General features: G+C 38.6%; 1 protein-coding gene across 2 annotated transcripts; it reads left to right on the top strand.

The window, feature by feature from the left end:
* The first annotated feature begins 1,920 nt into the window (after positions 1 to 1,920).
* Positions 1,921 to 10,965, top strand: LOC113667005 (uncharacterized). 2 transcript variants are annotated; one of them, XM_089206114.1, is made up of 4 exons: positions 1,921 to 2,402; positions 2,481 to 2,583; positions 3,432 to 3,514; positions 5,926 to 10,965. In XM_089206114.1, the coding sequence occupies exons 3-4, from the start codon at positions 3,463 to 3,465 to the stop codon at positions 10,839 to 10,841; spliced, it is 4,968 nt and encodes a 1,655-aa protein (XP_089062240.1). In that variant the 5' UTR covers positions 1,921 to 2,402; positions 2,481 to 2,583; positions 3,432 to 3,462; the 3' UTR covers positions 10,842 to 10,965. The 2 variants fall into 2 exon arrangements, with proteins under 2 accessions (XP_089062240.1, XP_089062239.1); XM_089206113.1 differs by having other exon boundaries at positions 2,357 to 2,402; positions 3,426 to 3,514.
* Positions 10,966 to 14,705: the final 3,740 nt, after the last annotated feature.

Consider the following 14,705-nt stretch of genomic DNA (forward strand, 5'->3'; position numbering starts at 1 on the left):
GTAACTTGCTGCGTGGGTGGAAGAGCATAGCAGGTTAATTTAGTTTTTTTTTTTTAACTGGGTTGATAACGTAAATTCGCTACCGTAAAGGGTTTCAAAGCTGACGTTTCAGGTGTTAGCCCTTCATCAGAGCGAAAGAAATGTCACCTTTGAAACAGTTAACGGTGGCCAATTTACGTTATCAACACAGTTGATAATACTTAATTACCCCGTATTTAGAGCGTTAACCCTTCGTCCGAGCCAATAGTAGAATACGAGACGTCAGCTTCAGAAACTCGCTATGGCAGCTAATTTACGTTAATAGCTCAGTCGGTTGATAAAACCAAACTTCAGGAAATACGAGCGATAAGTACTCTGACATCATTATTTGTCACTGGGGACAAGACAAATATGAGATTATTCTAGTTTCAAGACAGTTATTCAAGTTATCTTTCTCTACGTGCTCGATATTGAATTTGATTGACAACTGTTAGCAAACTAATCATGAAAGCATCAAACTCGTTTGAGGTTGTGAAATCCAAGGTGACTACGGTCAGCAAATAAAGTCTCCAATACCTTCTTCTTTTGGCACGGTGAGATGTCAAAAAGTTACAGCCAACTAAAGCTTTGAAAGATACAGTACTTAATTGTTGGGCCTATTTCCCACAAGCCTAGCTCGATTTTTTTTAATTGTTATCTGGAAGAATTCGCAATTCCAACAGAACATTAGTGAAGACCTGTTATGGGTCTCTTCAAGAGCATCTTTTCAGACCATCAAAGTTCATTTTTTATTTATTCTGTGAAAATATGTCAAACGAAGGGGGAGAGTGAAAAGGCGGAATCTTATAATCAATACCAATCCTGTCTGTTGTGATGGTATACGAAAAATAATTCCTATTTCGGTTCCCTCTTTTTTTTTAAACCTTTTTTTTTACGATAAGCTCAAATAGAAAATAGTACTCAGAGATAGGTGGATGTACTGTATGCAAAATATTCGTCGACATATTTGCAAGGGTGAGTGACAGGAAACCATTGACTGGTCTAAAGACGATACAAAATCGCAAAGTTTCGATCATTCCATATTGTACAATTGCAATTGCAGTGGTTACAATTGTAGTAGAACACCGATTTCTCGAGCCCACGGTATCTCGACTCTTAAATTCAAGATTCCTTCTAATTTAACCGCTCTGATTCATGATTCATGATTCCGCTTCCTCCCCCGAAAAACTGGCCTCCCTCGCTCAGAACTGTAGATCTGTAAATCTGATTGAAACCAATTTCCTTTTGCCCAAAATAGCCGCAACATCGTGCGAAACGCGACGTGAATCTACCATACCATGTTGTTCCCAATGTCTAAAACCTGTTGAATGCCCGATGGATCTTTTCTTGTGGCTCCGGTGAAACTCAGTTGTACCTGCTTTAAATTAGTTTCCTTGAGATCTTGTCAATCAAATGTTTTCCACAAGCCAGGCGGTGTTCACGAAAAAGAGAAACTATTCTGGAAGAAGGTCGATGAATTTTATATCGGAATGAAGACAAAAAAATCAAATATCCGGACATATGTCAAATAAAATTTAAATTACGAGGAACAGTTTATGACCTTTTTTTTTCTTTGCCTTCATTATCTTGTTCAGGCCATGACACAAATATCTCATTATGATTTGTTTAAAACGAAACAATGGTTAGAGACCCCGAGGAAAGCCTTTAAGAGAGGCCATGAACAAATCAAAATGAGTTATTAAGTGTATCATGATACTGAAATCTGTTTAAAGACCCTAAGTCTAAAAAGTCTTGTTCATTGAACCAACGACGATGTGAGACTGTAAATATCAATACAGCGACGCCCTTAAAGCGAACGTTGTGTGCTAAAAACGCTTGCTCTTGTTCATACTGTGGGAGTTCTTGTTCTTCGTTTTTTTTTTTTCTGCTTCTCTTGCCGCGCTTTCAGTGATTCGAAAGTTTTTTTTCACTTGACTATGAAACAATAACAGCCCAAACAATTTGTCTGGTTAAATTTTAATGGTTCAGCCTGTTACAAAGCAAATGAAAGAAAAAAGAAAAAAAAGGAAAATTTTCAAAAGGTCTAAAAAATAGAAAACAACCGAATATGCAAGCACCGAGTCTGCGTTTAGGAAATCTGATAGGATCGATTAATTTTCACAACAAAATATCTTCCAGACGTAAACATCAACCCGTGCAACAAAACAATTGAAATTTCAACAACTCAAAGGAAGATCAATTATTTAAACTGTACTGTTTTTACGATTTCTTGCAACGGGTCAGTCATCATCAAGCGCCCTAATCAGTGATCCGTGAAAAGTGGTGATGTAATCTTAATAAAACCCACGCACACAAATTTTATGAACTCTAAGGCGAGGTCTCCTCTTCACAGTGCCTTGACTCCTAAAGCGAGAGCAGCAAGGGTAACGTTAAAACATAACTTCATATTCGTAGAATAACTTCACAATATTACTTTTTATGACATTTGTTTTATTTTACAGAAGACTCAGCGAAAACAGCCCAAGAACGGTTTACCGAGTAAAAGATTTTTCAAGTTCCATTTACTAACGAGTGGCCGGTAACAAAGAGATCCCCTAACAACAGGTAAGTAACTAAAAAACACGTACAATACAATAGCTTCAAGTCTTAACAACAAATGATGATAGATAAAGCCGAATCTGTGCTCGGGTGGGAAAGTGCTTGAGGGGTTTTAGCATCTGATACTCGCAAAAATTCCCTTAAAAATAATTCCCTCGTTGGGAAGTGAACATCCTAAAAAAAGGCTCGGAACTTATTTACCCTTTGACTCCTAAGAGTGACTAGTATCTAATTTCTCCTTACAATATCACGCCAGGATTAAACATTATGGTAACGAGAATAAAGGAAATGATCACAAACTTAAAGAGCTCTTGATTGTTGAACAAATTCTCCTTGTCAGCACTTATGGAAATATAGAAAAAATAGTATGGGGAATATGCATACTGATGTTAGGAAGTAAAGAGTTAAGAGAAGCAGAAGAGAGAAATAGGCCATAGAGGTTGCTTTCAAATGAACAGCATCGGAAACGCGCGGAGTGGGAAGAGAATGAAAAATGTTGCCAAGGAAGTGATTGGCAATTTTTCAAGTCACAACTTATCGCCTTAGCTCTTCAAAGAGGAAACTGGATTGAAAAACCAAAAAAGGCGTCGACAATTTGCGCGAGTAGTTCCAGCTTTTCCTTACAATAGATTTTAATAATTAATAGATTTTGATGTCGTATAAAACCTTTGTAGATGTAAAAGTAGTCAAGATTATTGTGTCTTCTCATCATTTCACCCTGACATAACTGCGATATTTACTAATCATCATTAGATTTAGCGCAACTTAGTTTCTTTTCTTAATTTTTTCCAGGTTAGTCGCACGTTGTTTAAATGTTGTATTTTGAAATTTTGCATTTACTTTTTGAGTTTCAGGCGCTTTACTGTCGGAGGGTCTTTACGAAACATGGCTGTAGCCGTCACTTTCGTTTTTCTTGCTGTGGTACAGGGAATTCAAGGTGAGAACTCTTAGGCAACAATACTATTAATTCACAATAACGAACACGCGGGATGTCGAGAAAACACAGTCACGCTTTGCAAGCTCTTCGAGTGCTTTCCCAACACTCACGACTCTAATGGGTTTACCGTGTTAAAGAAGCGGAGAAAATGTGTTTCATTACCCCTAAAGCATAACTGTAAACGCGTTTTACCCGAGAGAATAATTAATTCATCGTCTACTTTGTGATCAAGTCGCTGATTTTTAGCAAACACAATCAGAAGAGGGACGTAAAAACCAATCAAAGCGCTCGAGAGGGAATGAACAGCAAAGAACGACAATGAGTGAATTTATGGATTTCATAAGACTTTCAGGAAAATTCTTGAACGAAATGCCTATAAATTCATTGTGATCGATTCCTTGAAACGAAGAAAATAGGAACTTTTGTTTCTGTGACAGAGGTCTTGAGAAATTGTGGTTTTTTACTTTTACTGCGTGTTTAATTTAAAGTTTACAACGCCATCCTTTAAGCTCAACCACATACTTGCAATCTTATCAATCTTCTTGGTAACTGAATAATTGTTTCCCCAAATCGTTTAATTTTTAATTTGTACTCGTTTTTGTTGCGGGATTTCATACCAGTATAGAATTTACAGCGGTGTGTAGACTTTAACAATAAATTAGTCGACCACTCAGATGAAGCGTGTTTTGTAAAGTTGCGTTATAGAATGCTGGTCTTCATTTACATCATCACTGCGCATAAGCATCACACATAACGACAATTCCATCCTAAGAGTATGCAAAAAGTTTGTGACCATCGACGTAAATAAACGGCCTAGCCCACCACGAGCGCCCATAGCACGGTGTTAGAACATTCGAAGTACTGATTGGATGGTCGTCGGTGTAGTGTATTAGGACAGCAGTAGTTCGCATATGTATCCGGGAACTTAACGTGTGTGCGAGAGCGGGAAAGTGAGGAGTGATGCTCGGAATACATATTTTAGAGCTTTAATCAAAAGGGCTTCCTTGCCAAACGAATTGAAAAAAAACCACTGTACCTTGCTCAATTTTTAATAGGAACTTAAATGCGTTTTTAAGCGTTTTCTCTTCGTTTAGTTTAGACGAGTTAAAGAGTTATGGCGTCCTCAAGTTTAAATGGCATTTAAATATGCTTTGTAAGATTCGTTGCATTTACGTACAGATTAAAGCGCCGCTGACAATATACCGAGGGCGCGGTTTCCCACGCCATGTGCATTGCTTAAGCGTTACTTGCAGTTTTTTTTTTTTTTGCCGTTTTTGCCGAGTTAGTTTAAGCGAAGAATTTTTAGGCTGTCTAAGAAGCAACAACTTCGAATCTTCGCAAGATAGATCCTCATTTGTCATTCGTTGTGATTATCCTGTACATGAATGCAAGGAACCTGGACGCATAGAAGTTGTTGTTTCGTATTTATTTTGCCAAGCGTAACTGGCCCCAACACGCTTTAATTGGCACTTTTGAAATAAATTTTTGCTGATTTGATTTAATTGATCTTTATTTTTAGATATTTTTGGTTTACTTATTCTTCAGAGGACCCCCATAAAAACCACTTAAAGTGATGCCAACCACTTCGAGTGATGGAGGTCTCCTCTTAAAATTTGTATTACATTATTATTATTATTATTATTATTATTATTGTCATTATTATCATCATTATTAATATCATTTGTATTATCGTTATGATAAGGCCCAATTCTTGTTTCCTCTTCGAGATTTATTCCAATTTCCTTTTCTTTTCTACAACTTGAATTAACTTGATTTCAATGCGTTTGAAATCGCCAAATTAATATTTTATTATAAAAATAACTTATTGCCCCCATTGCCCCTTAATCTTCTTGTAACGAATAGCCAAATTCGCTACTCTGACACAAGAACAGCCAGTAATTATCGAACTCATTTATGCCATACAAATTTATGCCATTTACAATTCTCTACCAAGGTCCTAAAATTTGGAACTCTCTTCCTGTTTCAGTCACTTGTTCGTCAAACCTGTTTGGCTTTAAGACGAAAATGCCAGATTTTTTATTTAAATAATCTCTGAATTGGCCTAGCCGCACATTCGCAGCGCTTTTTCTTTCCTTTATTTATTATTGTAAGTGAGGTGGCTCTCCCAAAAGCCCGGTGGCTTCCTGGGTCTCCTCGCCTATTAACGCTGTAAATAAATTTTTGTATTGTGTAAATAAGGTAAATAAAGATGATAATGATGATAATGATGAAGAAGTATGCATTGTACAAATTTTTTTCCTTTACGAGGAAACAGAATGCAACTCAATGAAGATACTACAATAGCTGGAAAAAAGATATTAAAAGAGTACATGTTTTTTTTTCGTTTTTTTCGCAAGGTAAATTTCAATCCACTGTAACTAATTTTCTGACTTCCTTTGATTCCATTTCAGCCAACAAGCTTGGCAAACCATTCAGCATTCTTGATGGTTTGAAGCCAGTCTTACCGAGTGATGATAATATCAGTCCACTGTTTTACCCTGTGGAAAAGTCCACGTTGTTAAAAAACGTACGACATCAAACCACCAAGAGTGACATCACATATTTCGGTGACTTTATCCAGGTGACCTACCATCCAGATGAAAAGGATTTGATCAAACAATTCTTCGCCATTTGGCGTTTTGTGGACGAGATCCGTGACGCGGCAGCATTTACCTATCAACCGAGGTCAACTAACATGGATTCCTATGCCCAACTCCTTGGGATAACTCCTAGCAACATGGTGGGGAAATCTTACGTTCTGGCACGTTATTGGAAAAGGATAAGCACTACCATCATCACCAATTCAGAATTTTCAAATCTTGACTCAACCTCCGTTTCCTCAGATGCGACAAGTGACGAAATAACAGCTCTTTTTTCAAAATACGGTACACATTACGTTTCCGGTTATGAGATGGGAGACTTTATTTACCAAGTATTTGTGTACGACCAAGAAATCGGTTCCGAGAAAGTCCGTAAATTCTTTCCCTTCGAAGATACTTCATTCAGCTTCGGTCCCAGAGGTTACTCTTTCCGCCCGTTTACCCAGCCAAGAGATGGCGAACAGGGATATACTCTTGAAGCAGGAAAGATTTTGGCAGCGAGCGGTGATATGGCTTTGAAGAATATCCTACCGAAACTGAAGGACGATGTCTACAAAGTGAAGGAGAGCATCTTTATGTTTTTAGTAACACAAGCTTACCAGGACACTGACAACCTCAAGACATTAATCCCAATGGGCCTTTCCTTCAAAGGGATTATCAACACACTCTTCACGGCAGAATCACCTTCTAAGTCGAAGTGGAACGATGTACTATCTGCGACAATTTTCCAGAAATTTGGGGCAGCCAGTCACCCTAACTTTCCTTTGCTCATAGACCCTAATGTTGCTGGTTTTTATGGAAGTTTCAACCCGGATCTTGTCACATCCACGGCTACTAACTACGTCACCATAAGCCAAATGAGCTTTAAACTGGATGATTTAGTCATTTCAGACCCTAAGTTCGTCACACATTTATTCATCTTTGCAGATGTCTTACAAATCAGCGCAACTGCCAAGCTGATGCTTCCCGGCTCAAAACAGATTTATCTTGTGTGCCGAGAGTTCTTGGCTTTATCCTCTGGTAACAAGGTCCCAGAAATAATTGTTGGATCCCATGAAAATTCTGAGCCTGTCGTTAAAATATTTGCCAAAACCTTTCGTGGAATATTGAAGGTCACCCAAACCAAGACCGGCACGCATAACACTTACGCAAACGACTACGTGTACAAGACTGTGGAAGACCAATCCAACCAATTTACAGTCAAAGTCGACAATACCAAGAAACTGCTCTACCCCGATAAGAAAACTGCAGCGGAACTGTACGACAGTGATGGAAAATCTCATGAAGCAAGGTGGGTCTACCAAAGCTTTGTGAACAGCTTAGAGCTAGCTGCGACCAGCGTACAAAGCATTTTGGCTGTCCGTTCCTCACCCAGTTTAGTTAATAGTGCGGGGAAAACAGCTGGCGAAAGTTTGAATTGGATTACAGAGACCCTTACGAAATCTTCACCCTTATCCCCCGACCTTGAAATGGTCCTTGGTCGTGCATTACTCTTAAGTAAGACCCAGCTGACAGAATACGCCAAGTCAAGACTCATTGTTCCCAGATTAACCTTCCTTCAATACAAACCGCTCTACGATAAACTACTGACAGCCGTTGCCAATTACGAAACCACCTACAAAACAGTCTCCACCGAAATACAACGTCGCAAACAGCTGGAGAAAATAACCACTTCTTTGCAAGAACTCAACAAAAATGTCAAAAGCTCTGGTACTTTCTTGGTCGCACAAGCTGAAGTGAATGCCAAGTACCAAGATGATGTTGCTAAAACTCAGCAAGCTCTCCATGACTTGGAGAAGGATCAAATCAACCGTAAAGAGGCCGAAGCACAATCGTTACTTCAGGAGATAATAAAAATACAAGACGAGGTCGAAAAGAAAGGAAAAGCGTTGGCTGCGGCAGTCAAACAGTACCTAACAGAGCAAATAATCTCAGCCATTTTCACTGTTGCTGAAGTCATCGGGTCGCTGTTTACCGGGGGCGTCGGCCTGGCAAATATCGATAAGAAACTGACAGGTATTATACGAATTGCGGAAAAGCTAAAGAATGTTGTCCAAATTATTGAGCAGGTTAATAAGCTTTATGCACTCGGCAGAAATATGAGGAATGATATTGGTACGGTCAACCGAGCCTTAGGTAACATTCCAAGTTCATCTATCAGTAAAGATAGTTTCCCATCAATGCAGGATTGGGAAGATTTTGAAAATGATGTCGTGTCGTATACAAGTACGTCGGGCTTTTTACCAGAACAGGTGGCTGGGGAGGCGTTGGATTTTCAGCGTGAGGCAAAACGTTTATCATCGAGGGGCAAGAGATACGTAAACATTGCTGCAAACGTAGCAGAAAGAAAATACAAACAAATACAGATTGAAATGCAGCGAGATCTTGCAAAGAGACAGAGCACTCGTTTAAGAAAACTCAAGACAACATTGACACAAACAGACCTCTCGGATAACGATGCTAAAACTACTGATCTCTTCGAAATCGGTAACATTATCAAAATGAAGGAGAATCAAGTACGTTCACAGCTCATCCAAACGTTTGTCACCATGGATGCCGCTTTGCAGTACCACTATCTTCAAAACCCAACGCTAGTAACAAGCTACGACACCATGGCCATTCAGGCAGCCGCCATTCGTCAGGTGCAATCGTCTATTCTAGCACTGGAAAATTTTCCCACAAGCCCTGTGAACCTAAAAGAGCCCATAAGATTCCCAGTTTCTAATGTGCCCGTCAAAGCTTTGCTATCTGAAGAAGGATACGCAATTAGAATTCCACTGACCTCTCTTCCTTTCCATGAGTATGTGCGAGTCCGTGTTGTGAAAATCGAAGTAAAAGCAGACAATATTGCACAGTCTAAAGATGACACTGCATATGTTCAAGCCACTGCTTTGGGTGACTCATTCGAAGACAGAGACCTTGATCGTAATCCCAAGTCCTTTACAAGCACACCCACTGAATATCGCTTTGTCTATAACATTAAAACGGGAAACCCAGTCGTGGAAGTCAACCCATCTCCAGACTTCGCTAACAAGTTTATAAAAATGACTCCTTTTGACACTTGGATCTTCCGTTTTCCAAAAGTTACCACCAACCAAGGAATCCAGTTCTCGACAGCGCTTACTACTCTCAGGATCAACTTCTTCGTGAATGTCATCTTCCACCCCCCAAAATCCACCAACAACGATCAACAGTTCGAGCGTCACCTCTCCGACGACGTGTTAGGAAGCAAAGAAAAGCTTCTCCAAGATTTGAGCGGTCGCTCATTGGTGCGTGAATGGGATGCCATTATGGCAGTAAGCGCCGAGCGCGTGAATCAACTTTGGAAGAATCAGTACGACAGTAAAACCAACGCTGGATTCGTTGAGAATATAGCAACCGAAAGATCTTTAGTCCAAGATACCAGAGGATCCAAACTCGAAGCTAGAATCATAATGGATGTCGGTCCACCCGTTATTCAGTTTATTAGAAACAACCAAAACAGGGCAACTCTGAAAATCAAAATCAAAAAGGCGACCGTGGAGTACTGGGAGTTCATTAAGAGAAGTAAAGACAAGTATAATTACAATGAAACTGCAGCAGTTACAGACAAAACTGAGATAACTGGCACCATGAACTTACTTAAACTGGAGGGATCGCTCACAAAAGGCAAAGTAGTACTTGATCTAAGTGACGGTGTTTTCGATGTCATAAAGTTACCTTTGACTGACACCCTGAAAGCAAACATCAAAACACAAATAGAGGTATACTTTAACACCAAGTTAAAATCAGAGAATTACGAATTGGCTCGAATAACTTACGAAGATAAGCTCACACCAGCCGGTCTTGTGCCAGACAAGTTCTACCTTGCCACGGGTGGATTCGAAACTGCCACCTCCGGCTACGGGACATTGTATATCTTTTTTAAAACACGTTCGGCAAAATCGATTGTAACAGATCAAACAAAAAAGGACTTTAACGACCCGCTTTCGATTGACCAGAAAATTATTCCCAATACGTTTGAAGTTGCCTTGTTCATCAGTAATAGAGTGATCTTTGACGATATCATAAGAGAAGACATCAAAAAGAAATTCAAGTTTAGTGCCCACACAGAAGTTCTTCCAGGTCAATCGATATCACCAAATCAGCAAGCCGTATACGTAAAGGGAGACGATGGTGCATCTCACAGTATTTATATGACTCTTAAATTTGATCGATATGCAGGGACATACCCTTATACCTTCGTTATGCCAGGAAACACCCTCACAGTTAAACCTTTAAGTAATGGGCAGAAACTTCAAGTGCACTGGATCAACAACAACTTGCAGTTATCCATCCCATACGTCACTCATCATTGTCCCGGGCGATTTTCAAGCTGTTATGACGAGACTAATTATAAGTCAGTTACCTTCAGCACCAATTACGTGAGAACCTTCAAGGCCTCCATTGACAAGGAATTGACGATATCGTATACAGAAGAGTCCAAATCTGGATCCGCAAGTAGCGTACATCATTGGACTGATTTTTTCCGGGCCCAAACCTACACAACAGCGAGGAACACGATCACCAGCAATGTGGGCAACTACTTGTCAGGTCTGCAGTTCAACTTTCGAAGCATATCTGCATTTGCACTCACTCAGGTTCTCTTCCCAAGCCAGAAAGTGTTTGTCTTGACGGAGGTCTACATTCCAGGCGACATGGTTATCCTTGGCACTGTTAATACCAAACCCACGGAAGCCTCCAAGTGATCAACAACAAGCTGAATTATGAAAATGTGAGCGAAAGGTAGTTTTCGTTATGGTTTTCAGTTCAAAAACCAAAGGTGCAAACTTAAGTTACTATCAGTTATCCAGAATAAAGGAGATAAACTGATCCCACGTTTGAGGTTTGATTTAAATTGTTCCTTTAAATTTCTGATTCATAAAAGAGAGCAGTGGGATAATTAATCGAGAGGGGGAGTCAAGTTATAGCTACAGAGGAGGGAGAGCACAACCGCACGTCGATAAAAAAAGATTTCAAGGATTACAACAATAAATACGCTCGTAGTGCAGTTTTGCTCGAAGTCTTATAGCACTATGGAAGTTCGATAGATCTGTGTGAATTTTGACACAAAAATTGTATTGTAAAGATATACGTATACGAGTCTAAAATCCTGACGCCCATAACATCTAGGATCTGGCCGACCAACCCCCAAAAATTTTCAATTTTTTGGGGAAAACTAGAATATGGGACTCTCGATACGAAAATCTGTGTACAGATAGCTTCAAAATATGGTGGCTTCCGCTGCCAATTAAATCGAAGATGGCGGCCACAAATTTCGTTGAGAAAATACTGAGCACTCGCTCGCCAAAATTACGCCTGCTCTGCACGCTATATTAAACTGAAAATGCAGCTACTGCGAACTAGGAAACCGGGATATCAATTAACCTAAGACTTAACCCCTTAACTCCCAAGATCTCATTAGTAATTCTTCTGACTGTCTGCCAAACGATTCTCATTATGTTTCTTTGGAGAATTTGGTATAGGATGAATTAGCATAATCCCATAACTGACATTTTTCTTTATTCTCATCACTTGTGTGTGAAATATTGTCTAGATATAATAAGGAGAAATTCTGTCTCAGTCATTCTCAGGAATTAAAGGGTTAAACGTCCATAACGTCGGCTACCACATTGAAACTCGAATGATCATCTTTTGGATCAAGATCAGTATCTGGGCAACTGCCCACCTACCCCTCCCCTAACTCAACAACAGTCAATTGATAACAAGTTTGGGTTAATGTTGGATTAGGGGAGGGGTAGGTGGGCAGTTGCCCAGATACTGATATTGATATCATCTTTCTTTCATTTCATGAACCTCAAGCTCAAACTTCCCACGTGATTAGGATCAGGATTGGGTTGTTAAAGCTGGGTTAAGATAACCCAGCATTAGTGCAAGATCTGATTTCAGATTTTTAAGCTTTAAAAGAAAATTCAATCAAATTATTTTTGTCTAGAATATGATTACTAGATACTTTAAAAAAGGATCCAGAAAATTATCCTGCCAAAAAAGGCTTTTGAATTTAGGAATAAAGAAACCCAGATTAAAATTTAACCTTGGGTAATTGCTAATCAGCCTTGAAACAACTGGGTCCTGGGCTTAAACCCTAATGCTTGGCAACCAGACACAAACGTTCCATATGAACAGCTAGAAGCCAAAATTTCTCTTGCTATGCTGAATCTAGTATGGTCACCAGGCTAATATTATGAGGCCATTTAACCCTATCACTCCCAAGATTTCAGTATCAATTGTCCTTACTGTCTCTCTTGCATTTCTTTAATCTAAGCTCTGAGAATTTGTTTTAGAATTAAAGAATATTCCCTTGCTGATTACTGGTTTATTTTTTCATTGTTTGAAGATGAAAGTATATTGAGATTTCTTGGAAAAATTATTTCTTAATCTCTCCTGGGGGTGAAAAAGTTAAAAAATTCATAATTAAGTCAGATTATTTATTTCCATGATGCGATTATTTGATGGTTTTCCCAGGAATGATTCACCCTCTAAGGAAAGGAGTTATCTGATGTAGTTAATTTATTACCTTTTTTAATAACAATAAGGAAAAAAGAGAGGACGAAAAAGTGGCTACATATTTTGATAAAACTGCACCTTAAACCTTAAACTCCCATGAGTGACCAAGACAGAATTTCTCTTTACAATATCAATACAATATCAACCAGATAAGTGATGAGAATAAAGAAATATATCAATTTCGGGATAATTAGTTGATGCAATACTGAATTCTCTGAACTAACATTATAAGAATTGTATGGTTAACAGTAAGGAGAATTAAAAATTGGATCTGGGAGTAAAGGGTTAAGGATCTGATATCAAACCAGGGGTGGGTCCATAAATTCTCAAAGGGAGGTGTCCAAACTTCACCTCTGAAAAGCCAGGATTATTTTGTTACTTTAAAACCTAAAAAGCAAGGAAATATTTCAATAAAAGTAAATTTTAAATATTTCATATTGAGTTGTAAGTTGTGACCCTGTTGACTTGCAAGAATCTTGAGGCTAGACAGGTGATCAAAAGACCTACAGGTTTGATAAAGCAGTGTGAGGAGGATCCAAACCTAATGAGTTTATTACATTTATTTCCTTTTTCATAGTCTCTGTAAAATTCACCACTATAGGGCCACAAGTTTATTAGCTCCGGCTATTTCATGTCAACCCTCATAAAATATAGTCTTCACTTACTTACTTACTTAATTACATGATGATGATAAATTATAAAGTACCACAACCACTTATTGCTTCGCCTCTATTTTGCATTTGGAGCCCAACATTGCAGAATTCGTTTAGGAATGAACAATTGAATAGTATGGAACACTCTGATGCAGTATCTTGGAATATATTGCGCATGAGTTGTCAAGAGGATTATAATTCATGTAGGGACGAGATATGAAGTGCTTTTCGAAATCAACACAACTAGGAAGAATAAATTATACAAAATACAAAATTATCCATAACACACCAGTCAAAGTAAACTCCTAAACCCTCTCTTCATGGTGCTTGCACACACACCGCCCCACCCGGTTTGGAGATCGACAAGTCATTCCTCGATATGACGTCAGTACCAGTGAAGCCTCGCTTCCGTTCACTAACTGGCGCCATATTTGATTTGCCGGCTATAATGTTGCAATAGTGAAAACATCGACGCTGAACACATGGATAACGGAAAAATGCTAAATCAACTTGCTTCCCTGAATGGCTTAATTCTGGCCTTGACAGCAGTGATACTCATAAAACACTCTTTCCCTCCTTTCCTAGAGAAAATGGACCCATTTTACCGGTAAGCTTTTAAATCGGATTCGATCGAGTTGTTGTTGTCATTTTAAAATCCCTAACACACTTTTCGGCTTTAAAAGAATGACTAATAAATAAGTTTCTTTTATTCTCAGACGAAAAAATTTGGCTTTTTTTCTCCTTCTTCAACACAGTAGACAGTGTTCCTATAAGAACAGGATAGATTTTGCCTGCAGATAATATAAAAGTTTAAAATTCTGAATTACAAATATGCGGGGTTCATAAAATAAACCGTTAAAAGTGTTATACTCACTCATTCAAATATTTCGGGCAAAGCACAAGTTATAGAGGCATTATTCGATAATCAGTTTAGTATCGACTTCAAAGTTTTGCTCGTCTTTAATCTAAAAAGATTGGTTATTTTAGAGCTACCTGTAAATCTTTCGTGCATTTAAAAGCTCACATGTAGCGAATATTAAAGATTGGATTTTATATTTCATCTGAACTTACATTGAGAAGGTCTGTAATTGAGCCCTGTTTGTTCTAGTAACTAAAAAAAAAAAAAAATAATAGATATCAAGGTCTCATAGACTACTATTCCTCAAATGTTCTTCGAGTTTTTTTCCCGTGTAGATGGGTCTCGAACTCATCTCGTATTCCGTTTCCATAACAATATACTAACAGAAGTTTTTGCTCGAGCTGGTAAAACAATAGCTACTTAAAACGTAGTTTATGTATAAACAAATGCTCCCTTTTGTGCTGGAACAATATCAGTGTCAAAGGTGTCATGATTTCTGGTTGATTGCTTATCAACGTCACGATATTGTGATT

The sequence above is a fragment of the Pocillopora damicornis genome, chromosome 5 (genome assembly GCF_964200805.1).
Source record: "Pocillopora damicornis chromosome 5, jaPocDami1.2, whole genome shotgun sequence".
In the NCBI taxonomy this organism is placed as follows: domain Eukaryota; kingdom Metazoa; phylum Cnidaria; class Anthozoa; order Scleractinia; family Pocilloporidae; genus Pocillopora; species Pocillopora damicornis.